Genomic DNA, 23,593 nt, shown 5'->3' with positions numbered 1-23,593 from the left:
TGAAAAATACAGGAGGAGATATAAATACATGAAAGGATGGGGGTTGCTTTACCAAGTGTGAGGTCAGTCTAACGAGATAAATCAATTAACAGCAGGATACCAAGGGAGGAAAAATAACTTTTGTTTTAAAGTGTCTAGCAGCCCAGCAGAAAAAGATAACTCACACCTGAGAAGGGAACTGAGAACAGTCAATGGTCAATTGATTTGTTCAATACTTACCCTATACTGTGTTTCTTAACTAGTGTGTCATGAATGGCAATCGAGGGGTCGCGAACATTAACAGTCTAAAGTAAAGGACATCTCTCTCCCTCCTCCCTGCCCCCATTACCTTTCAAGGTTAAATATTTTCTGTTAGCCTCTCAACATACATACAAATTATATAGGCTTATTATCATCATTGATATAAATTAAATGTAAGGAGGTACTGAAAACCTTTGGACTTCAAAGAAGGGACTGCAAACCTGAAAAGACTGAGGCTCTCTCCTAAAATGTATGCATCACTTTGGGCTGATCTGCTGACAAATGCGGAAAACCATGTTATGCCATTAAATCACTATCCCGGCAAATTAAAGAGCCATATTTCATTAGTTATCTAAATACCATTTTACTATAGCCAAAAAAATAACCTGCTCTGTCACTGCTCTTAATAGAAGTAAAGGCAGCAGATAAAGCTATAATAATATTAGCTATTTGTCACATGTGAAATCCATCTAGTGTCATCTTTTCTTTAAGCAAACTCTCATATTTTAAAAAAGTGAGGGGAAACAACCACACAGAAATATAAAAAGGAAAGTTAGGAAGCGTGGAAGAGGAAAAAGAAAGAAAAGGAATTAGGCAGATTGCAATAGAAATTCCTCTATGCTGCTGCTTGTCACATGTCATCAAACGTGTAAAGAGAATGGCTTACTAATGCCTCCTCCTAAACTTGCTGCATCAGGGAGTTACAGTAGAGAAATTAACTGGTAATAAAAATAAAGAGGATCAGGGGGTAGCCATGTTAGTCTGTATCCACAAAAACAAAAGGAGTCCAGTGGCACCTTAAAGACTAACAGATTTATTTGGGTATAAGCTTTCATAGGTAAAAATCTTACACCCAAATAAAAATAAAAAGTGATGTTTAGCTTTAAGGAAAAATTTCATTGAGGAATGTAACAAATTTTATATTCCAGCTAAAAAAGTTAAACAACTGTCAATGATTCTTCCCAAAAATGCTTTCAAGTATGAAACTTCATTAGTTAGGTTTTTCCAGTATAAACTTACACTTTAGAACCTAGAGTTGTCTTTGCAGTCTGGATGAGAGGTTCACTGTTCTGTGGATCAACTGGAAAACTGTCGCTGATTTTGTCTAGATTCTCAATGGCAATGCGTGCAGCCTGCTCATAACCATCTGCTATTCTCATAGGGTGAATACCGCGATCTAACAACTGCTCAGCCTGTTCCAATAATGCACCAGCCAGAACTACAAAACAAAACAAACCCCCCCGCAGGAATTTACTTTCCTCCATCAATTTACTAAGTTATTTTACGTTGTTAGAGCACAGAAAGTGTGTTTAACAGACTTACCCTTGCAGGCTTACACTATAGCAGACACAAGTTTCTAAAATTCATCAACGGCTGTTAACCAATCTTAGTGAGGAAACTACTCAATTACTGCTTTTTCTTAAGGAGTGAAGATGGAATTGGAAGAAAACTATTTAAGATATGTGAAAAAATAAATACATGGATGCATTTAATACCAGGGATGGAGTGTCAATACTGCCTGCAAATTTAGCCTACCCTTTTAAAAACAAAAACAAACAACCCTCGTCCCCTATCATTCTGATAGAGAGCCCGCAATACAGGAGCTGCAAGAGAATTAAAATGCTAGCTACTCTACTAGGTTTGTTTGAGATGCTAATTGTTTATGTAGGGCCAACTCTTTAAATAACCTGATTTCAAAGGTAACAGATTTGAAATGTCTCTTACCAACAACCCCTGTAGTTCCATCCCCAATCTCATCATCCTGCGATTTAGACAACTCTACCATAAGTTTAGCTATTTGATGATCCACATCCATCATACTCAGAATGGTGGCGCCATCATTCGTGACAGTCACCTCACCATCCTTGTCCACCATCATTTTATCAAGACCTAAAATAGGTGTTCAAAAAGTATACAAGTTATAAATAATCAAAGAAACCTTACCAAAAAAAAAAAAAAGTGTTTAAACTTACATTCTCATACTTACCATTGGGCCCCAGTGATGTTCTCAGTGTATTTGACACAGCCTTTGCTGCCATTATATGAGACTATGAAACAACAATGCAAACATAAATTCTGTCATTATGACACATCCTTAAAAATACAATGCTTTGTTAGTAACACTATGCAAACAAATAGTGAAAAAGAAAGTCCTTTGATTCTAGCTATTTGCAGGTACATTTATGTATCAGAGAAAATTAGGCATCAGTATTTTCAGGGCCATCGCTTAGCCAGTAGCAATTCCCATCTCCAATGTTTTCCATTGGTGCAAATATGAATAAAACTTGCACTGGCAATGAAAAAGGCATAATAGCTTCTCCCCCCCCCACCTTTTTATTTTTTATATATTATATATAAAATAAAAAACACAGCATTAAGTAGGGGTGAGACACAAAACAACTGCTACAGATGATTTTGCTCTATTTCAAGCAGAAAGATGTGAAAATTTATATTATAATTATTCCCAGATCAGGCAAATTGCATGTGTTGATATATAACTGATATACTGACACTTTTCTCCTTCTGCCCTCCCGCTAGCAGATGCATTAAAGGCATCTGACTAGTGGGCTGGACCTTTGCCTGTGAACTCTAAGGGCTGGTCTACACTGGGGGGGGTGGGGGGGCAAGAATCAATCTAAGATACGCAACTTCAGCTAGGAAAACAGCATAGCTGAAGTTGACGTACCTTAGATCGAACTAAACTTACTTTGCATCCCTGTGGCGCTGGATCAATGGCCATCGACTCTGCTTCCGCCTTTCACACTGCTGGAGTTCAGCAGTCCACGGGAGAGCAATCGGAGATCGATTTATCATGTCTACACTACATGCGATAAATTGATCCCTGATAGATCGATCGCTACCCACCGATTTGCCCGGAAGTGTAGACGTACACTAACTCTCTCATACAAAAGTGATCATCTGGGACAGACTTTTGCCAGATAAAGGATTGTTGACATTCAGTCACTCTTTAAAATCTGTTGGGACTTTCAACATACCATTGCATTACTAGTGTAGCCAAACTGCTCAGATTATCCACTAGGATACAACAAGAGCATCCCACCTCCGCAGGTGCAAAACACCAAACATCATGGATTTTTAAAATTATACTTTTCGTCTCCTTCAGTGCTGCAACAGGCGAATGACTGAAATGCAACACATTTATTATTTGTGTTATCAAGGCGCTTAGGAGCTCTAATAATGGACCAGGACCTCATTGTGCTATATATTGTCTGAACATGGAACAAAATAATATAGTCCCTGCCCAATCTGAAAACCTAAGGACTGGTCTACACTGAAAACTTCACCCGAGACATGCAATTATGCCGACCTAACCCTCAGTACTAGGTCGATGGAAAAAAGCCCTTAGGAAGAAGGATCAGCAGGATAATGAGGTAGCTTTGAAAATGTTTATGTGGAGTTCTTCCCAAATACGAGGGGCAGCATGAGAGAAAGGACAAAAGTACTTTGAAAAACGTAACAAGTAGGCAATGGAGGCTGACATCATGGGCTGATTGGAGGTGAATATGGACAGCTCAATAGCCTATGACAGATAATAGGTAGCATGACCATGAAACACCTTGAAAATTAAAACAAGTAGATTATGTTTGAAGTGACTGAGAACGGGGAGCCACTGGAGGGAAGCAAAGAGAGGACTGATAAGGTCAAAGCAACAGGTTAGGAAATTTTTTGCAACAGTATTCTGAATGGATATGAACAGGGCACAACTGCATCTGTCAAATCAGAGAAAAGAATGCTGCAGTAACCTAGATGCAAGATGACAAGGGCCTGGACAAGAATTTTAGTTGTGTGGAAAGAGTAGTTAGGCCATATCTTAGCCATGTCAGTCAGAAAGAATTGGCAAGATTCACACACCGCCTGGATATGAAGACCAATACAGAGGTCCAAGTCAAAGACAATGCCCTGTTTAAGGATATGACAGGCAGGATGGTGGTGGTATCCACAGTGACTGAGAAAGGAAGTAACAGGGAGAGTAGATTAGGAGCTCTGTTATACCCATATTCACCTGGAGCTGACAGCTAGATAGCCATGAAATGTCAAAGAGAGGGACCAAGATTTTAGCTTGAGCAGAAAGAGACAGGTTTGCTGCAGGGATGAGTTGTCAACATACATTGTATTTGTGTATGAACTAGACTACCCAGAGATAAGGTGTAAAGGGAAAAGAGAAAGGTATAGTGCCTGGTGGACCCCTCCCACCCCAAGGCTGAAAGGGAGAGGGTGTGAAGAGCATCCTCCAAAGGACATGCTGAAAGAGCAATTAGAGAGGTAGAAGAAAAACCAAGAGAAGACAGAGTCCAGGAAGCCAAGGTAGAACAAAATTTCAAGAGGAGGAGTGTGGTTAACTGTATCAAAAGCGGCTGGCAGGTCAAAGAGAATGAGGATACCATCCTGGTTTGAGCTGTGAGATCATTAGAGGCTCTGAGTGGTTTCAGTGGAGTGCAAGGCAGAGATACCTGGACTGGACGACACGGGCTGCGAACAATGTGCTCCAGGCGGTTATAAGATGGAAGGGAGATGGGACAATAACCAGGGCGGGGGGTTAAGACAGGAAACACCGGGGGAGAAGAGCCTGGTTCAGTGTGTGAGAGATTTACGGGGAAGCCGCAGCTTAATGTGAGTTTAGTGACTAAGGGACCACAGGGCCCGGCCGCGGCGTTTAACAAAGCGCCCGGCGGGTAAAGCCGCCCCGCTCCGTCCGCACGAGGCAGCTCTGGGCGGCCCGGGGCGCGCCATCAAGGGCGTCGCTCGGACTGCGGCGCTGCGGCCCGATGGGGGCGAGGCTAGGAGCTCCGCGCACCGGTCACGGCTTTTCCTGCACTCGCCCGGGCCGAAGCCCGGCGGAGACACACAAGGGTCCGGCGGCTCCAGACCCTACAGCGGGACGGGGATTAGCAAGCGAGCAACCACGGGGCGTGGGGCCGCTCTGACCCCGGGGTGGGGGCGGGGAAACACATGGAGCCGTCGCCGGGAGCCGGCGGTTCCCCGGTGGCGCATGCGCAAATACCTTGAGCGCCTCCAGCCCCATGAGGCGGCTCTTGCGATCCTGGTCCTTGAGGATCAGGAAGGGCCGCCCGTACTCATCGAACGCGAGAGTCCCCATCGCCGACATGGTCCCGCCGCGCCGGAGCCGCTCTGACACCAACCGACAGAGCACGAGCCGCAGCTGCTGCCCTCTGCAACGCAGCGTGAGGGGCGGGTTATTCTGCGCCGCGCATGCGCAGCGGGTTACTCCCGGAAGGATTTCTTAGCTGGGAGCAGCGTGGCGCCCCTACTGAGCCCTTCTGGAAGCGTCTGAGGGAAAGAAGAGCGCAAGTCGGAGTGGGAGAGACCACTGAGCGGAACTCAGACACAGGTGATATTGGCGGGGGCCACGACACTACCGTGAGAGCAAAAAGAGACGGCGCAAATCCGCGCTGCGAGGCAGGGTACGTTGCTCTACAGTGCTATACAGCCTGCCACAGGCGAGTCCCCCCGCCTTTCAGGTGGTATCATCCACTCCGCTGCGCCTGCGTCGGCCCGTGTTCCCGCCTGCTCCTCCGAGTCTCGCGATATCGGCCGCTCGGTGAGTGGGGAGGGCGCTGGCCTGGATAATCGAGGCAGGGTCCCTGCGTGCGGGGTCGAGTCTCTGCTGCTAGGGGCGGGGGGCGGGGCCTGTCCGGGTTGGGTAACGGTGGAGTCGCCCCAGCGGGTGCGCAGCGCCTGGGCCAGTTACCCGCCTGCCGGCCGGGACCCCGCTCAGCTGCGCCCGTCCCCGCAGCGGTGACTCCTGAAGCGAAGCCCGTTGAGGGCCTAGGAGTGGAAGTTGCTGCCCTAGAGCCAGAGAGACGCAGGAGTGGAAGGGACCGTGGTAGATGACCCAGTCCTGTCCCTTGCCCTGAGGCAGGATCCGGTGTTAGCTAGAGATTGACTCTGACACGTGCTTGTCTAACCTGCTCTTAAAACCCTCCAGTGACAGATTCCATAACCTCCCTAGGCAATTTGTTGCAGTGCTTAACCACCCTGACAGGAAGTTTTTTTTCTCTTGTGTAGCTTGTCTGTGCTGCAGTTTTAGCCAATTACTTGTCCTGTCCTTGTACAGCCGCTGACCCAGCACCCCAGCCAGAGCACTGGAGCGGGGCCGAGCTGCTGGTGCGGCTCGCGGGCTGCAGTTTGCCCACCCCTGAATTAGAGAATTGGTCTGAAATCAACAAAACAAACTTAAATAAAGACAAGTGCAAAGTACTGCACTAGGAGGAAAAAGTCAAATTAACAACTACAAAATGGAGAACTAAGTAACTAGGTGGTAGTACTGTTGAAAAGGATCTGCAAGTTATAGTGTATCACAAATTGAATGAGTCGTCAGTGCAATGCAGTTGCCAAAAAGGCTAATATTGTGGAGCATATTAACAGGTGTGTCATATATCAACCATTAGAAGATAATTATTTTGCTCTGCTTGGTATTGGTGAATCCTGAGCTGTAGTACTTTGTCCAGTTTTGGGTGCCACTCTTTAAGACAGATGTGGATAAATTGGATAGAGTATAGAGGAGAGTAACAAAAATAATAAAACCTTATCTTTGAGGAAAGATTTTAAAAAATTGGGGTGGTTTCTTCTTGAGAAAAGACTGTTGTATCAGGTCCCCCCTCAGTCTTCATCTAATTTAAGGCCTGTATAAAGAGGATGGTGATCAATTCTGCATGTCCACTAAAAGTAGGGAAAAAGGGTTATGGGCTTAACATGCAGCAAGAGAGATTCAGGATGGCTATTTAGGAAAAGCTTTCTAACTATATGGGTAGTTACACTTTGGAATAGGTTTCAAAGCTTGGCTGTGGAATCCCCCTTAGTGGAGGTTTTGAAGGAGTGGTGGGACAAACACCTCTCAAGGATGTTCTAGGTTTACTACCTAAAAGGAGGGGGCTGGGATTAATGATCCCTCAAGATCTCTTTCAGCCCTACATTTCTATGAATCTATGGCTTTGTCTACACTACGCGTTTAAACCGATTTTAGCAGCGTTAAACCGATTTAACGCTGTACCCGTCCACACTACGAGGCCCTTTATAGCGATATAAAGGGCTCTTTAAACCAATTTCTGTCCTCTTCCCGAACGAGAGGAGTAATGCTAAAATCGGTATTACCATATCGGATTGGGGTTAGTGTGGCCGCAAATCGACGGTATTGGCCTCCGGGTGGTATCCCACAGTGCACCACTGTGACTGCTCTGGACAGCAATCTGAACTCAGATGCAGTGGCCAGTAAACAGGAAAAGCCCCACAAAATTTTGAATTTCATTTCCTGTTTGCCCAGCGTGGAGCTCTGATTAGCACGGGTAGCAATGCAATCCCAAATCCAAAAAGAGCTCCAGCATGGACCGTATGGGAGATACTGGATCTGATCGCTGTATGGGGAAACAAATCTGTTCAATCAAAGCTGCGTTACAGAAGACGAAATGCCAAAGCGTTTGAAAAAAAAATCTCCAGGCTACACAGTGCTGCGTGACAAGCGTAACGGGAAGCCAGAGACTCAAATGGATGCTCATGGAGGGAGGAGGGGGTACTGAGGACTCCAGTTATCCCACAGTCCCCAGCAGTCTCCAAAAAGTATTTGCATTCTTGGCTGAGCTCCCAATGCCTGTAGGTTCAAACACATTGTCTGGCGTGGTTCAGGGAATAGATTGTCAATTTAAACACACACACACACACACACACACACACACACACACACACACACACACACACACACACACACACACACACACACACACACACACACACACACACACACACACACACACACACACACACACACACACACACACACACACACACACACACACACACCCACCCCCCCCGCGTGAAAGAAAAGGGAAAGAAATAGTTTCTTGACTTCTTTCAGTGTCACCCTATGTCTACTGAATGCTTCTGGTAGACGTGATGCTGCAGCAGTGAAGAGCAGTATCCACTCCTCTCCCCTGCCCAGTGGCAGACGGTGCAGTAGGACTGGTAACCGTCCTTATTATCAACCTGTGAGTGCTCCTGACTGGCTTCAGGTGAGGCTGGCCAGGGGCGCCTGGGTGAAAATAGGAATGATTCTCGATCATTCTCAGTAGATGGTACAGAACGGCTGGTAACCGTCCTCATCATAGCAACTGGGGGCTGAGCTCCATCAGCCCCCTCCCTTTCCTGTGTAAAGAAAAGATTCTGTTCTGCCTGGACTATCATAGCAGCGGCATGCTGGGCTCCTCTCCCCCGCACCGCTTAATGTCCTGCCTGGAGTTTCATAGAACCGGGAGGCTGCCTTCCCCTCATTTTATCTCACTAACAAGTCATTGTTTCTTATTCCTACATTTTTTATAACTTCATGACACAAATGGGGGGGACACTGCCACGGTAGCCCAGGAAGGTTTGGGGAGGAGGGAAGCAATGGGTGGGGTTGTTGCAGAGGCACCCCCTGTGAATGGCATGTAGCTCATCATTTCTGCGGGATCTGACACAGAGCAGCTGTGCTCTCTGATACACTGGTTCTCTAGTACACTTGCCCCATATTCTAGGCAGGACTGACTCTATTTTTAGAAACCATAAAGGATGGATTAACTCGGGGAGTCATTCCCAGTTTTGCCTTTGCGCCCCTGGCTGATCTCAGCCAGGAGCACCCATGATAGCAGCAGACAGCACAGAAGGACAGATAACCGTTATCTCATTGCCAATTTACACCGGCAGCAGACGGTACAGAACGACTAATAACCGTCTCTGCTATCATGCAAAAGCAAATGAATGCTGCTGTGTAGTGCTGGAGTATCGCCTCTGTCCGCGGCATCCAGTACACATACGGTGACTGTAAAAAAACAAAAAAAACCCTGACCAGGCTCCATGGTTGCCATGCTATGGCGTCTGCCAGGGCAATCCAGGGAAAAAGGATGCGAAATGATTGTCTGCCGTTGCTTTCCCGGAGAAAGACTGACGACATTTACCTAGAACCACCCGCGACAATGATTTTTGCCCCATCAGCCACTGGGCTCTCAACCCAGAATTCTAAGGAGCGGGGGAGACTGCGGGAACTATGGGATAGGTATGGAATAGCTACCCACAGTGCAATGCTCCGGAAATCGACACTAGCCTCGGACCATGGACGCACACCACCGAATTAATGTGCTTAGCGTGGCTGCATGCACTCGACTTTATACAATCTGTTTTATAAAACCTGTTTATGTAAAATCGGAATAATCTCGTAATGTAGATGTACCCTTGTTTCAGTGTGAATCAGCCTTTCTTTAGCAACATATAAAAGTACAAATGTAAAACAAGATTAAAATTGATTGTTTAAAGTCTGAAAACCTAAAAGTCACTTTTTAAAATTATAGTGGCCTGCAAAACTTCAGGTGAAGTAAAGAAAGTTGTAAGTAGCTAGTTAATAATGGCTGATAGCCAACCTTCTATGTTGCAGTGGTAATGGAGACTTCCTTCATAACCAGTGCGCATAGACTCAGATTTTAAGGCCAGAACGGACTATTGGCAGTACTTCCAACTTTGTGTCATCTGCAGATTTTATTAGGGCACACTCACTTTTTGTGCCAAGGTCATCAATGAAAATGTTAAATAAGATTTGTCCCAAGACTAGTCCTTGAGGAACTCCTCTAGTAACCTCTCTCCAGCCTTACAGTTCCCCTTTTTAATATGATCTGTTGTAGTCTTCCTTTTAACCAGTTCCTTACCCACCTTTCAATTCTCATATGAATCTCTATGTTCTCCAGTTTAATAATTTTCCATGTGGAACTATATCAAATGCTTTACTAAAATCCAGGTAGATTAGGTATACTGCATTTCCTTTTTTAAAAAAAATCAGTTATCTTTGTAAAGAAGGAAATCAGGTTGGTCTGGCACAATCTACCATTTTGTAAAAACATGTTTGACTTAAAGTAATTCCAAGCCTTGTACGCATTCAGATCCTTGAGTTCTTCCATCCAGTCCACTTCCCTAACTACTTCCCTTACTTTTTTTTAACGATTACCCCTTTGAAATCAAGGACCCTAGCTGCAGATCTATTTTTTGTTTATCCTTCCATTTAGTTAAAACTGAATTAGCTAATGATCAGGTTGTCTTCTTCAACCAGCTTTTCTGAGGTCTTTGCTACTTACCAGTACTAAATCTAAAATGGCATTACCTCTTGCTGGTTCAGTGACTATTTGGTGAAGAAATCTGTCAGCTGTCACATCCAGGAATATCTGGGCCCTACCACTGTCAGTAGCATTTGTTCTCCAACATATATCTGGGAAGTTAGTCTTCCATAATCAGACAATCCCCACTAGCATTTATTTCATTAAAAATATTAAAGCAGTCTCTATCCATATTGGATCCTGGGGTCTGTAGCATAGCCCAAGCACTATTCCAGTCAAACCTCTATTAGCTTTCTTCACCAATATGATTTTGACCTAAACAGATTCTGTTTTATCCATTCTGTCACTTCTCATTTCTTTACAGTTTACCTTGTCATTAATATGCAATACTACTTTACTACTTATATTTCCATCTTTTGTGAACAGCACATACCTGTACTCCAGTCATAACTATTATGCCACCATGTTTCTGTTATCCTTATAATGTCTGATTTCACTTCCTGCACCAGTAGTTCTAGTTCCTCCATTTTGTTATCCAGGCTTCTTGCATTGGTGTATAGATATCTTAGTTGCTTCTGCTTGGCTTTACCCAGATTCCTTGTCCAATTTGGTACAGTCATTCTACTAGCCACTATTGTTTACTTGAGTGTTAATAACAATACCAAGACACTATCTTGATATCCATTCTCCTACACTTGGTTCCTTTGCTGTATCCTCTCTTAGGCATGCATCTGACGAAGTGGGTATTCACCCACGAAAGCTCATGCTCCAAAATGTCTGTTAGTCTATAAGGTGCCACAGGATTCTTTGCTGCTTTTACAGATCCAGACTAACACGGCTACCCCTCTGATACCTCTCTTATTGATTTTCCTGCCGCTATATTAGCATCAGGAGTGGAGGTTACATGAGCATCTCCCAACTGTCTCCCCTAAATTCCTAGTTCAAAGCTCTTCTATCAGTTGTGCCAACCTCTATCTCGGAAGTCTGTTTTCCTCCCTACTCAGGTGGAGTCCATCCCATGAGAACACTCATCGGCCAGTGAATGTCCAGACATTTAAAAACCCCTCCTTATAGCACTGTTGCCAGAGCCATCTGTTGAGCATCCTAATTATGGCCCTACCAATTTCATGGCCATGAAAAACGTGTTATGGACTGTGAAAAAAGTTTTACTCCGTGAAATCTGATCTCCACAAAATCTGCTTCCCCTGCATGGCTGTTATGGGGGGAGATCAGACCCACCTCCACAGGCAACACAGAAGTGAGGGTAATACACGGCTCCTATCAGGGTTCAGGGCACCTGGGTTTGGGGCTTCCATCCTCTCCCCGTGACTTCTGCCCGGGCTTGGGGCTGCTGCTCTTGCCAAGGCTCGAGGTACTCATTCTATGCAGAAGGAAAATGCTGCTTTCCTTTTATTTTTTTTATTAGTTTAATACAATACTGTACTGTATTAGCTCTTTTTTGTCTCTGACTATGTGCTCCCGGTTTCAAATGAGGTGTGTGGTTGAGTGGTCAGTTGTAACTCTGGTCTTGGTTACTCTGAGGTTCTATTGTAGTTTTAAATTATAGACTCATAGAAATATAGGGCTAGAAGGGACCTTGAGAGATCATTAAGTCCAGCTGCCTACACTGGGGCAGGAACAAGTAAACCTAGACCAGAGGTTCTCAAACTGTGGTCCATTGACCACCAGTAGTCCGCGAGCTCGATTCAAGTGATCTGTGGACAGTTCCCTCTAAGTTGCGCACCTGGGCGGCCGCACACAAGAGAATGAAGGGCCACCCACCTAATTAGTGGAGCCACATAGGCGTGGCTCCACTAATTAGGTGTCTGGGCCCTGGAGAAAGATGCACATGTAAGATGAGGTGGAGGCCTTGGGGGTGGGGATGGGGGTAGGTGGGAGGGGACAATAGGGTGAGAAAAGGGGATGGGGGGAATTTGGGATGTGCCGGGCTGTGGCGGCCAGAGAAAGAGATGACTTTCCCCAACTCCAGGGATGTGGCTGCCAGGGAGAGATGGCCCTCTTTCTCAGCTCCAGTTTGGTGGCTGCCACGGCAGGGGAAAGAGGGCATATCCATTGCATTAGAAAGGAAAGACTACTGATATTAAAAGATGAGTTATGTACTTTTATTTGTAGAACAAAAAACATTAATTATTAAGGTTTTTTTTATATAGGGCTTTTATCCAAAGCGCTTTACAATAGTTAGCTAACAGTACAAACAACATTTGGAAAGCTCATTAAGTGGTCCGCCAAGATCCTTGCCAATTTTCAAGTGGACTGCAAAAAAAATAGTTTGAGAATCACTGATCTAGACCATCCCTGGTAGGTGTTTGTCTCACCTCTTCTTAAAAACCTCCATTTATGGGAATTCTGTAACATTCATTGAAAGCCTATTCCAGAACTTAACTACCCTTATAGTTAGAAAGCTTTTCCTAATATCTAACCTAAACCTGTCTTCTTGCAGATGTAGCCCATTTGCTCTTGTCTGGTCCTTGGTGTACTTTAAGAAAAATAGATCACCATCCTCTCTGATAGCCTTTAACATATTTGATGACTGTTACCAGGTTCTCCTCCCCTGTCGTCTTTTCTTAAGACTTTACATGCCTGGTTTTTTTTTTTTTTTACCTTTCCTTATAGGTCAGGTTTTTGGAACCTTTTATTATTTTTGTTTCTCTCCTTTGGAGATTCTCCAATTTATCCACATGTATTCTAAAGTATGGTGCCCAGAACTGGATAGAATACTTCAGATGAGGCCTCACCAGTGCTGAATAAAGTGTGACAATTACTGGGATAGATGGACCTTTGGTCTGACCCAGTGTGGCTGTTCTTATTTTAAGTCAACAGTAGCTATTAGTTGCTCGTCACTTTTGAAAATTTAGGACAGTTACTTAAGTACCTGAAAATAGAGCTTAGGCACTTTGAGAGCTCATTTTTAAAAGTCTTGGCCATTGATTCTGCAAAGGACTCAAACGTCTATCATGCCATAGCTCTTTTGGCACAAAGCAGCTTGCTCTCAACACCACGTAGTACTGGATCATGAGTGGTAAATGTCACACTTGTATGGACAATGCCTTATGACATATGCCTCATGTGTATGTAAATTTAGCAACATCGTATGAACTGTTTTGATGTTCTCAAAGAAATTGGTCAAGATGGAAGCACACTCGTGGGACAATGTGGGGAAGCCTGTACTTTCACTGACTTTGCTGTATTATGTAGCAAAATATAAGATACTGTTATCAGGTCAACACCTTTCATGAGCACTATATTCATGTCACATAAAAATATGATATTCAGATTCCCTCTTAAGATTTTTAAAGGCATATTATTTCTGGAGTGTTAATATGATATTACAATGAGTTGAAAGAAAAATTAATCAGGCTTAAACAGTTGTACAGGAATAATGTATCTGTGTTCCTTAAGGACCAGGGTGCTAACATAGTACTCCAAAGAACGCTTGGTTAGCTTTGGATATTAAATACAGTACATGAAGAATGTGTTGTACACTACATTTAACCATAGGTTTATTAGCAGACTGTGCACTGTGCTTTCTTAACTACTTGATTTTTTACCTATTTTTCTCTGTTCTAAGTGGAAGAGACCCTGCTCCTTTCATGACTGAAAATCATTCTATTTTGATGAGAAAACCGCTACTGATACTTTAAAATAAAAACTTTGCAATCGTTATGCACAAGAAGAGTTTTTTTGAGTGAAGGTGGTGGTGGTTTCATTTCTGTGTATGTGGGATTTATATACTTAACTTGTATTTGCATTAATGGGAGGTAAATATGTAATTTCCCTGTCTTCTGAATGAAAATAGATGATGTGCTCCTTAGTATGTATTCCTTGCTCTCCAATGCATTTATGAGGGCCCTAGGTGAGCAGAAAAGTCAATTATGGTAGAAAGAACAGATTTTAAAATTCAATTATTTTCTGATGATTTTCTCGAAGGCCACTTAATATTTTGTTAATAGGATTTATGAATATATCCCAGCTCAAAAGGAGGTAAGCTTTATGTAAAGCGTAGCTAAAGCCTTAGAGTTTAGTATGTGATTCTATTATTGTATGCTGTTTACCAGGAAGATGTTGTCTGTAGAAATAAATAGATATGTACTTGGCATTTCAAAGGAGTCATGTTACGTATGTTTTTCCCTTTCTTCAGGTACACTTTGTCGATGTCAAAAGTACTTCAAGGAGAAAGCCATACTCAGGACGTTTTGCATATGAATCTTAATAATGACAGATCAAGAAAAAGAAATTGGGGTTTGTTGGTCACTGGCATTGTCGGTGGGACATTGGTGGTTCTGTATGCTGTTGCCACTCCATTCCTAACTCCAGCACTGAGAAAAATTTGCCTTCCTTTCGTACCTGCAACTTCAGCTCAGATTGAAAATGTTTTGAAAATGTTACAATACAGAAGTGGATCTCTGGTTGACATAGGTAGCGGCGATGGACGTATTGTGAGTTATAAAACTCTGGCTCCTCTAAATTCATGTACATCAAACAGTGTTAAAGAAGTGAACTACTGTAGTAGATATTTTCCATTATGCACTCCTTTTTTCCTGGTATTTGTGAAGGTTTTATATCCTGTGTTACGTCTTCCTCCCCGTCCCACAAAAATTCAGACAATCAATTGGACTGTTTTTAAGAGTATATATTACAGGCTTCAGAATGTTTGACACTTATTCAAGAATACCTTTGGGCAAATAATGAAAATAGTATTCTTCAAATAATATGAAAGTGTCAGGTTATTTGAATGTTTGTGAATTTTTTTCATGGTGCATAATGGAAAAAAATTGCATTAACTAATTGATATGGAAAACTTCAAAATGTGTGGAATAAACTATTTGAATATTTGACTAGTTTTATTCAGGAACAAAATATTTACTTTCTTACCCTTTTCTACTTTTCCTTACTTTTCTAATACAGAATTTTTTAATTTTATTTTTACATGATTTGAGTCATTTTATTATTTAAAGATGCTTGTCAAGTAGTTTAAATCCTACATATTGCATATTTTAAAAGTTGCTAATTTTGTTACCACATATTCCCCTGATTAATCTATATTGTTTTTTAATTATCTAATCCCCCTCTGAAAAATGAGAGCATGGATACACGGCTTTATTTTTATGTGGGATTTGCAGTATATTTTCTTTATTTAAAAAATTACATGGAGAGTGAGAGTGATTCATGTACAGTTCAATAAATACAGCAGACTTGGGAACAAAATGTATTTCCTTACTAGATTAGTTTGCCCATCTGAGTTCAGTGGGATTATTCATATCAATACGCCAAGCAGAACTTAACTCATCGAAAGACATTTGCTAAATTATCAGTCCATTTTAAATCGTGAAAATGTATTGTCTAAACTACTTTATTTAAAAAAAAAAAATCAGCTAGTGTGTGGTTGAAGTTATGATAAAATTAACTTTTTAAATTGCATATCCATCTGGCATTTCAGAGTGCTATACTGTGAATTAGGAAAATATGTTATAACTGCCTGTATCAAAGAATGTTTTTTGAGTATATAATCTTTCACTGTGGAACTCTCCTTGTTGGTAGGTCACTTCGTATTTTTGATCTTAGGTGAGTGCATGTACGTGTATAGTGTTGTTTACTGCTGTGCCCCTGGCCATTTTACATTAAATTTACAGGTAAGTCACTGAAACTACTTGCATGCTTGAAATGGAGCACATGGATATGTCATGGCACTATGGGGGCCTTATGCTCTGATCCAGCAAATACTCCTGTGCTTAACTTCACTACCATGAGTAGTTCTATTGATTTCAGTGGGGCTTCTCATGATACTCAAGTTAAGCACGTGTAAGTTTTTGTTTGCAGATTGTGGCTTTAGTATTCAACCACCAAATGTGGATAAACACAACTAATAAAGACATATTGCACTTGTTTTTTTGGGGGTTCTGCTGTTAATAAAATTACACTATTCTCTTATGTTTTCTGCAAGCACAATTCTATCATAAATAGTGTCATAGTGTAGTTTATTCTGGCCCTGAATGAAGCGTACTTTGTCTTTTTGTAGGTGATAGCAGCTGCAAAAGAAGGATTCAAAGCTGTTGGTTATGAATTAAATCCCTGGCTAGTCTGGTACTCCAGATATCGTGCTTGGAGAGAAGGGATGCATCATAATGCCAAATTTTATATTTCAGATTTGTGGAAGGTAGGTGTTTTGTGAAAAAACCCTATAGAAATCCAAGTATGTAGTAATAATTTCCACTGGTGAATTACAAGTGATCAATTTGAAAACACACAGCTGCAGATAATAATATTATTATTAAAAAAAAAACTATGCTAAAATAATGTTAATATTATACATCTAGGCATTCAAAAGTCAGGAAATACCAAAGGTAAAGATGCAAAGCTAATGTGCTCATGCATTATGATGCAGATATTAATTAGATAATCACACTGTTTCTCAAATAAGACCCTATATCATATAATATTTTCTACAACTTTAAATATGCTATTATATAAAAATATGTAGTTTCTATGACTTTAATTAGATTATTTTGTATTATTTGAGAATAGTGTAGTATTATGTAACTGATTCATGTGCACAAGGGAAAAGTGATTGCACTAGCAAGTTCAACTTTAGCATTTACTGACTTGAGTATGCTACTATGCAGCCTCAGCATTCTCTTATTGCTGTATTTTATTTTTTTTTTTGTTTAATAATGAAAGTCTCAGGTATTTCTTGTAAAAGGGAAAAAATTAATTTTATAATCTGGAATTATTTTATTAGACACCACTGGAATGTTGTCCCCCATAATGTGCTCTTTCAAGCCCTGATACAGCAAAGTACACAAGCACATACTAACTATGACTATGACTACTCACTAGCTTAAATGCTTTGCTGTTTTTTGGTCCTCAGATATACTCCCTTTGCAAGGGTTCTTTTGGAGTATTTTTCTCACATTTAAGTACTTACTGAATGATGCTGGGTGCTACAAAGCCCTGCCGTAGACAGATCTTGATCCTGCACTCATTGAAATCAGTGGCAAGGCTATTCTCTGTAATAGTGCAGGATCAGGCTTCACTGGGCACTGTATAAGATGTGCATGTTCATATGCAGCTTCCTTATTGTGCATACATGTCATGTAGCACTTTCTTTCATTTTATATGTGTATATAATATGTGTGAGCGTGCACACAAACAATCAATTTTTGAACAAAACTGTTTTAAAGAAACATAATGCGGTTTTGATTTTTTCAGAAACCTCATAATTCAGATGAATCAGAATAATTTTTTATCAGAACACTTTAGTGATTGATTCTCTGCAAGATTTCAGTTTTCCTACCCCCTAATGTTTCAGCCATTGAGTGATAAAGAAAAAGAAGGGCAAGAATTTTATATAATGAGAAAAGTGTATCTTCCCCTCCCCCCCATCTTCAAAAACAGATCAACTATTTTTGAATGAGAGTTTTTAAAAAAATTCTCCTTAAGGCAGAGAACTGACACAGATAATTCCTTCCCAATAATTAAAAACTGCAGAAAGTTGTGAGGGACTCAAAACACAGACTTGAATAGAAATGGTTAGTCAGTTTTAACTCTAGATATATTGCTGAAGACTTAATTGACATGTGGCAAAGTTAGGATTTTAAATGATAAATCTTTTCCTTAGGGATAAGAACAGCAGTAAAAATGAGTACACCTGTGCAACTTCCAGAATATTAAGAGAACTTAAGGCCAGAGCCTTGGTGACATTGAAGCAGTTTTGTGCTACTCGGTGCAAAGCTACCTGTGTTGGGGAATCCTTGGCTATGTTGAGCTGGCATAGTGGCTTCTGTATCATTTCCTGTCCTTGTCCCTGGTGTAGGAGGCCTGGCTGTGAAAAAGGGTGTGTATAAAGGGAAGACTATTATTACTAACATTCCCCCCAGTATCCACTGATACTATAAGTATTCATTGTCCACAATGATGGTAATATAAATTTTTTTTTAATAGGTTAGCTTTTCCCAGTATACAAATGTCGTTATTTTTGGGGTACCTCAAATGGTAAGTCTTTTTTCATTCTTTCATTGCCTGTATTGTGTTTTATGACCATAATAGCAAGGCATTCAGCATAGAGCTATTGATCTGTAAAGTGAGTCCACTTATCAGGACATTTGACATTCAAGTCTTTGGTTTGACAAAATACTGATTATAGACATTTAAATAACACAACCTGTTGTTACAACTTGAAACCTGTTCAGATGATATGAATCTCAATTGTCTGTCTGTCTGTAAAATTCCAATTTGTGTACTACCTCGTGAAGTCCAAATTCCAATATAGTTCAGAAACATAATTACTTAAAAAGTTAATGGAATGTTCCAAATTCCATTTTGAAATTCCAATTTCCATTTGATCATTGAAATTGATCATTCTCCAGATTTTCAGTAAAATAGTTTTCAGGGAGGATGAGTATTGACTAGTTTCAACTCACTTCTGTGGACTTATATGTTAAAGAACAGAGTATTGAACTTTGATTATGCACTTTTCAGAAACTGAAAGCACCTCAGTGGTTTATCAGTTCGTCGTACTGCAGTAGTCTTCAATTACCTTGGGTGCTTTTAATATAATTGCTAGTTTGCAGAGCATATAGGGAAATTGTTTTTCACTTTGAGAAAGCTGTGTATCCCCCTAAAGTGTCAGGTTCAAGATGAAATTGTATGTCTTTTTAAAATTACTGTGAAAATGGTATTTCTAGAGAGACCACTTTTATGGTACAGTAGATGGACTAATTCAAACTTTAAAATTCATTTTTGTGTTTTTTCAAGTGCTATTTGGTTATGTTTACATTTTCCTTCAAAGGTCAAGAAAATTCAGTATTCCTTTATTCCATTTACATACTTTTATGACAGTAGTATTATAAGAGCGCTTGCCTTGTATGTGTTATGAATGCACTGAGAGATCTCCTTTTCACTCCCCCATTAACGTTTGTAAGTAGTTTCATTCCTTAGGGCAGGCGACTGTGTGGGATGGAATGTGTGAAGAGTTTATGCCAGAGCAGTGTGTTATATGGTCATAGTGTAAAATGGGAACTGTGTGTGATAAAATATTGTTATAACATAAACAGGGAGTCACAGTAGGAAGCATAATAATACCTACATTCTGTTTTTGTTTTCTGTCCTTTTTTTCTCTTGTAAGGAGTAGGACTAAAAGATTATCTGATTCAGACACTAACCACAGCACTCTCATTTTGAAAACTGTGTATTTTAAAATGTAGTTTTATTTCTACTTCTGTAGTTGGCATATTGAAGGAAAGTCTGCATTATCAAGTGTTCCAGCAGTTTCATTGTATGCATTCCCAAGAGACTGGATAATAACTCAGCCATTTTGGTTGATTTACTGCAGCTTAGCAGTCTTTGTTCCAGGAGAGGGCAGTAGATGCCCTTGTTACAGGGATATCTGTAATTACAAACCAAGTGTTCAGTTGCATGATTTTGACAAGACTGTCATGTAGTAATTGTTCTTTGAAGCAGTTAATTTGTGAGGAAATTAGACCACCCTTTCTGAACTGAGTGATATTATGATCATACTCTGATTCACTTGCCAGTACAGATATGAATTTGCAATTAGAAATTCTGTAGCCGCATTGCAGAATCTCTAAGGGCAAAGGTGCAGAGGCAGGAAGACTATTTGGCAAATAGGAAGTTAACAGTTGCACAGAAAAACAAATGTGAACAAATTGATTAGACATACGTGTTTGGAACAAACTTCAGAATTAGTGGCAGCTTAAGAAGAGCAACAATGACTAATTTACCTATCTGACCTAATAAGGTAGAAGGAAGAGCCACAACATCTGCGAAGAAAACAGTATTTTACTTCTTTCATCCAGAATTGTAGTAGCGTGTTTTTTTTGTTTGTTTGTGTTTCTTAAATCCCTCCAGTAATAAAATACTTTTTGATATGATCACAAATGTTGCCATAAATGCAGTGGGCCCAGATGTCTAAAGTAAATGCTGAGGGCCTTCTTAGGGTTGTGGAATGCCCCCATTGACTTCAGTATCGTGGTTGTGAGAGCCCAACCTCAGGATGCTTTGTAACACAGTTTCTCTATCATTTTTTCTGTGGATGAATATATCTTATTATTTATAGAAAGGTCAGTTACAGTGTTGGCCTAGTTTGAAGCCATGAGTATATTACTTTTTTTCTATTTAATATCTAAGACTAACTTACAAAGACAGGGCCTGGATTTATTGACCCACAGGCCACACAGCAAGACCTCTATTCCCACAAGCTTTCTCTGAAGGAGAGGGTTGATCAGTATATGCGTGTGGGTGGATTAAAGGGAGAGGATCTTATCTGTGGTGGATGGAGATGTTTTGTGGCTATCGGGTGAACTGAAAGAAAACTTTGAGATGGGTTAGGGAAATTTTTTTAAACATGTTAATAGTGAAAATTTTATAATATTTGTATAGTGCCTATTGCTTTAGTGTTTATTAAGCTGATGTAAATAAATCTATGAGCATGTGCTGGCACAAAATAAAAATCAGCATCCTTCTATAAAAACCCAATTATCTAAACAGTCAATGTCTGAGACATTTATTGTTACTAATAATTTTATGGGTAAATTCCAGTTTATTTTAAGATTTTTTTACATCTCTACTTTGTCAGTTGAGGGTTAAGTTATAACTGGGTTACAATTAATGAATTTATATAACTCTCAAACATAATTATGCCTGATATTATGCAGACACGACACACAACCACTTCGTATTCTGTATATTAAGAATTGGATTAGTTGCATATTTATGCATGCTTTAGTGATTTAATTTCTATACAGAAGTGGCTCCTTTGTTTTCAGGTTTATCTTGGCTCAGTCTGAGATTCTAATGTCATTTTAAAATAATGGAAACTGTAAGAAATATCAACATGAATGTTCACAATCATTCTCTGTATGGACAAAATCAGAGTGTGGGACAGTACGTTATTTTAAAGTTCTCTTCGGTACATTAAGTTATTAATGTCATTGCCTCAGAGGAAATGATCCACTTGCAACTTTAGCTATTAATAGAATTATTATAACAGGTATTCTGCAGCTGTAGAAAATTTTTTGATAGTGGAAGCTATTTACAACCTTTGATAACGTTTCTCTAAATTTGTCGTCTGGTACTAGTGAAAGAAGGTCTTATTGTCTGACTAAGGCCATAGATGACATGGAGAATCCCATATAAAACATTTGTCTTTTTAAGGAACCTTTGGTTCCTTTTAACAGAATTTTGATTTGTGGCTTTTTAAACTTATTTATGTGCATAAATTAGTCTTTTCTTAACACATGGTCATTTTTTTTAGAAAATACAAAAAATAACTTATAGTAAATAAAAGGAAATACTTTTTCACACAGCACTATAGCTAGTCTGTATAACTCACTGCCACAAGCAGATTGAGGCAAAAATCTAAACAATTAAACTTGGATATGTATATGCATACCATGAGCCCTTTTCTGAGCCAGGATACAAATTAGAACGTCTGTCAGCATTTCTGCTTCAGGTCATAAAGTGGTGAGCATCTGCGTTTGGAAGGAATTGCTTTTAGGTCTAGGTATATTTTGGATCTTTTTCACTTTCCTCTGAGCATCTGATATAAGTTATTGTTGGAGGTAAAATGACCAATTAGACGAACCATTGGTCTGTTCTGGTCTGGCAAATCCTATTTTCTTTGTCCCTGACTATATACTCAGCCTTCTGCAAGAAGAGGGAAGCTGAATTGAGTGACTCTCAGACCAGAAGGTTGTACATGTAAGAGGAGTTGTGCTTATTGGCCCTGTGCTATTGTGGGAGGGATTAACCTGCAGAAGGTGAGAGGGTAGACCCAAGAGGACTGGCCTTTCTGTAATATTGTTTCCTCTTCTATTACAATATTGTTTAGTAACTCCTCCTTCCAATCCCCACTCCTGTTAATTTGATCATTAGCCATCAGGGATCCATTGACTTCTCCAAAAGCTGCCATAGAGGCATGAAGCAGCATAGAGGCACTAGCGTCCAGGACTCTCCAAGATGTGTATGGATCCTGGAACATAATAAAACTTTAGGGGGCTGAAACCACATGGATGTTCCATAGAGGGTCAAACCCCACCCCCAGTCCAGTGAGCTGGATTAAATTGAGTCAAAACTTGTGGCGTATCCTGTCCCCCTCCACAAGTTTCTCTCTGTAGAGGATGATATAGCTCCCAATAAATGTGATATAAGTTCTAAAAAGTTATGTAAACTTTAATTTATTCTGATTAATGGTAGGATCAAGAAAGTTTTAAGACTGTGTTTTGGCTTCATATACTGTTTACCTGCACATCAAAGTTAGCATACGACCCTGCATCATGGAAGCTTTCTAAGACTAAAACAGGGATCTTCAAGCCTTGGATTAATTTTGAGTGCCTGAAGTAGTTTCAAGTGGGAATGCTTCTATCTTGCACACCATCTGAAGGGCTTTTGTTGTTGCTCCACAGATGGCACAGTTGGAGAAGAAGCTTGAAGAAGAACTTGATCACAATGCCAGAGTTGTTGCATGCCGTTTTCCTTTCCCACATTGGATGCCAGATCGTACTACTGGAGAAGGAATAGACGTGGTGTGGGCCTATGATTCAAAAGCTTTCAAAGGAAATGAAAAGACATGCTCAGAAACTGTGCAAAAGATGCATCCTTTGTAAGATTTCAGGTTAAAAAATGTTGGAGTGAACTTTAAATGGTGACTATCTGATTCTGTTCTTAGTATACTTAAAGTGGTGGGAGGATAACAATAAGTAACACTGAATATTTCTCAAACCCATTTCATTGTCAGAATGTCTTGTGGTGTTAAACAAAACTGCACTATAGTCTTATTTTATATTACAGCAAAGCGAAGGCCAGTAAAATGTAGACAAAGTATACCATGGAAAAATGCAAAGACGACTTGTATGTATTGATTACAAGAAGAAATGGTTAGAATTTTTTTTAAAAATATCTTTTATATGAAAAGTGGTAGGATGCAGAAAGGGTTCAGTAGTGTTAAGGACACATGTATAAACTAAATGCTCTAGTAATATTAAAGTTATTTTTAACTGTTTTTGTTCTGGCCATATTTTGAGCTCTCATCATTGGTGCTCATAAGCTTATTTATTACTTTTGGGTGTCAGAAACAAGTAATGACTTGGAGCCTGAAACCCAAAGTGCAAAGCAGTGGAGTCATTTATACATCTATAAAATTAGTGTAAAATGTTAGCACTCTGATCTGCATGTACCTTACTCTCACTGGACTTCGTTGTGCAAGGCAG

General features: G+C 40.5%; 2 protein-coding genes across 6 annotated transcripts in view; one reads left to right on the top strand and one right to left on the bottom strand.

Moving 5' to 3' along the window:
* CCT5 (chaperonin containing TCP1 subunit 5) overlaps positions 1-5,381 on the bottom strand; it is a 101,787-nt gene extending 96,406 nt beyond the window's left edge. For both annotated transcript variants that reach the window (XM_050937481.1, XM_050937480.1), the window contains exons 1-4: positions 5,264-5,381; positions 2,228-2,288; positions 1,966-2,130; positions 1,261-1,459 (exon numbers count right to left, since the gene is read on the bottom strand). In XM_050937481.1, coding sequence (XP_050793438.1) covers positions 1,261-1,459; positions 1,966-2,130; positions 2,228-2,288; positions 5,264-5,368 — 530 coding nt within the window. In that variant the 5' untranslated portion in view covers positions 5,369-5,381. The remainder of the gene's footprint in view (positions 1-1,260; positions 1,460-1,965; positions 2,131-2,227; positions 2,289-5,263) is intronic.
* A 68-nt stretch (positions 5,382-5,449) lies between these two features.
* On the top strand, positions 5,450-23,385 carry ATPSCKMT (ATP synthase c subunit lysine N-methyltransferase). Of its 4 annotated transcripts, none has more exons than XM_050937558.1 (5): positions 5,450-5,684; positions 14,509-14,806; positions 16,387-16,524; positions 18,309-18,359; positions 22,790-23,385. In XM_050937558.1, the coding sequence occupies exons 1-5, from the start codon at positions 5,473-5,475 to the stop codon at positions 22,988-22,990; spliced, it is 900 nt and encodes a 299-aa protein (XP_050793515.1). In that variant the 5' UTR covers positions 5,450-5,472; the 3' UTR covers positions 22,991-23,385. The 4 variants fall into 4 exon arrangements, with proteins under 4 accessions (XP_050793515.1, XP_050793517.1, XP_050793519.1 ...); XM_050937562.1 differs by lacking the exon at positions 5,450-5,684 and adding an exon at positions 5,691-5,821; XM_050937561.1 differs by lacking the exon at positions 5,450-5,684 and adding an exon at positions 6,160-6,648.
* The last annotated feature ends 208 nt before the right edge of the window (positions 23,386-23,593 follow it).

The sequence above is a fragment of the Gopherus flavomarginatus genome, chromosome 2, assembly GCF_025201925.1.
Source record: "Gopherus flavomarginatus isolate rGopFla2 chromosome 2, rGopFla2.mat.asm, whole genome shotgun sequence".
Taxonomy (NCBI): Eukaryota; Metazoa; Chordata; order Testudines; family Testudinidae; genus Gopherus; species Gopherus flavomarginatus.
This window is presented reverse-complemented; position numbering and strand designations above follow the sequence as displayed.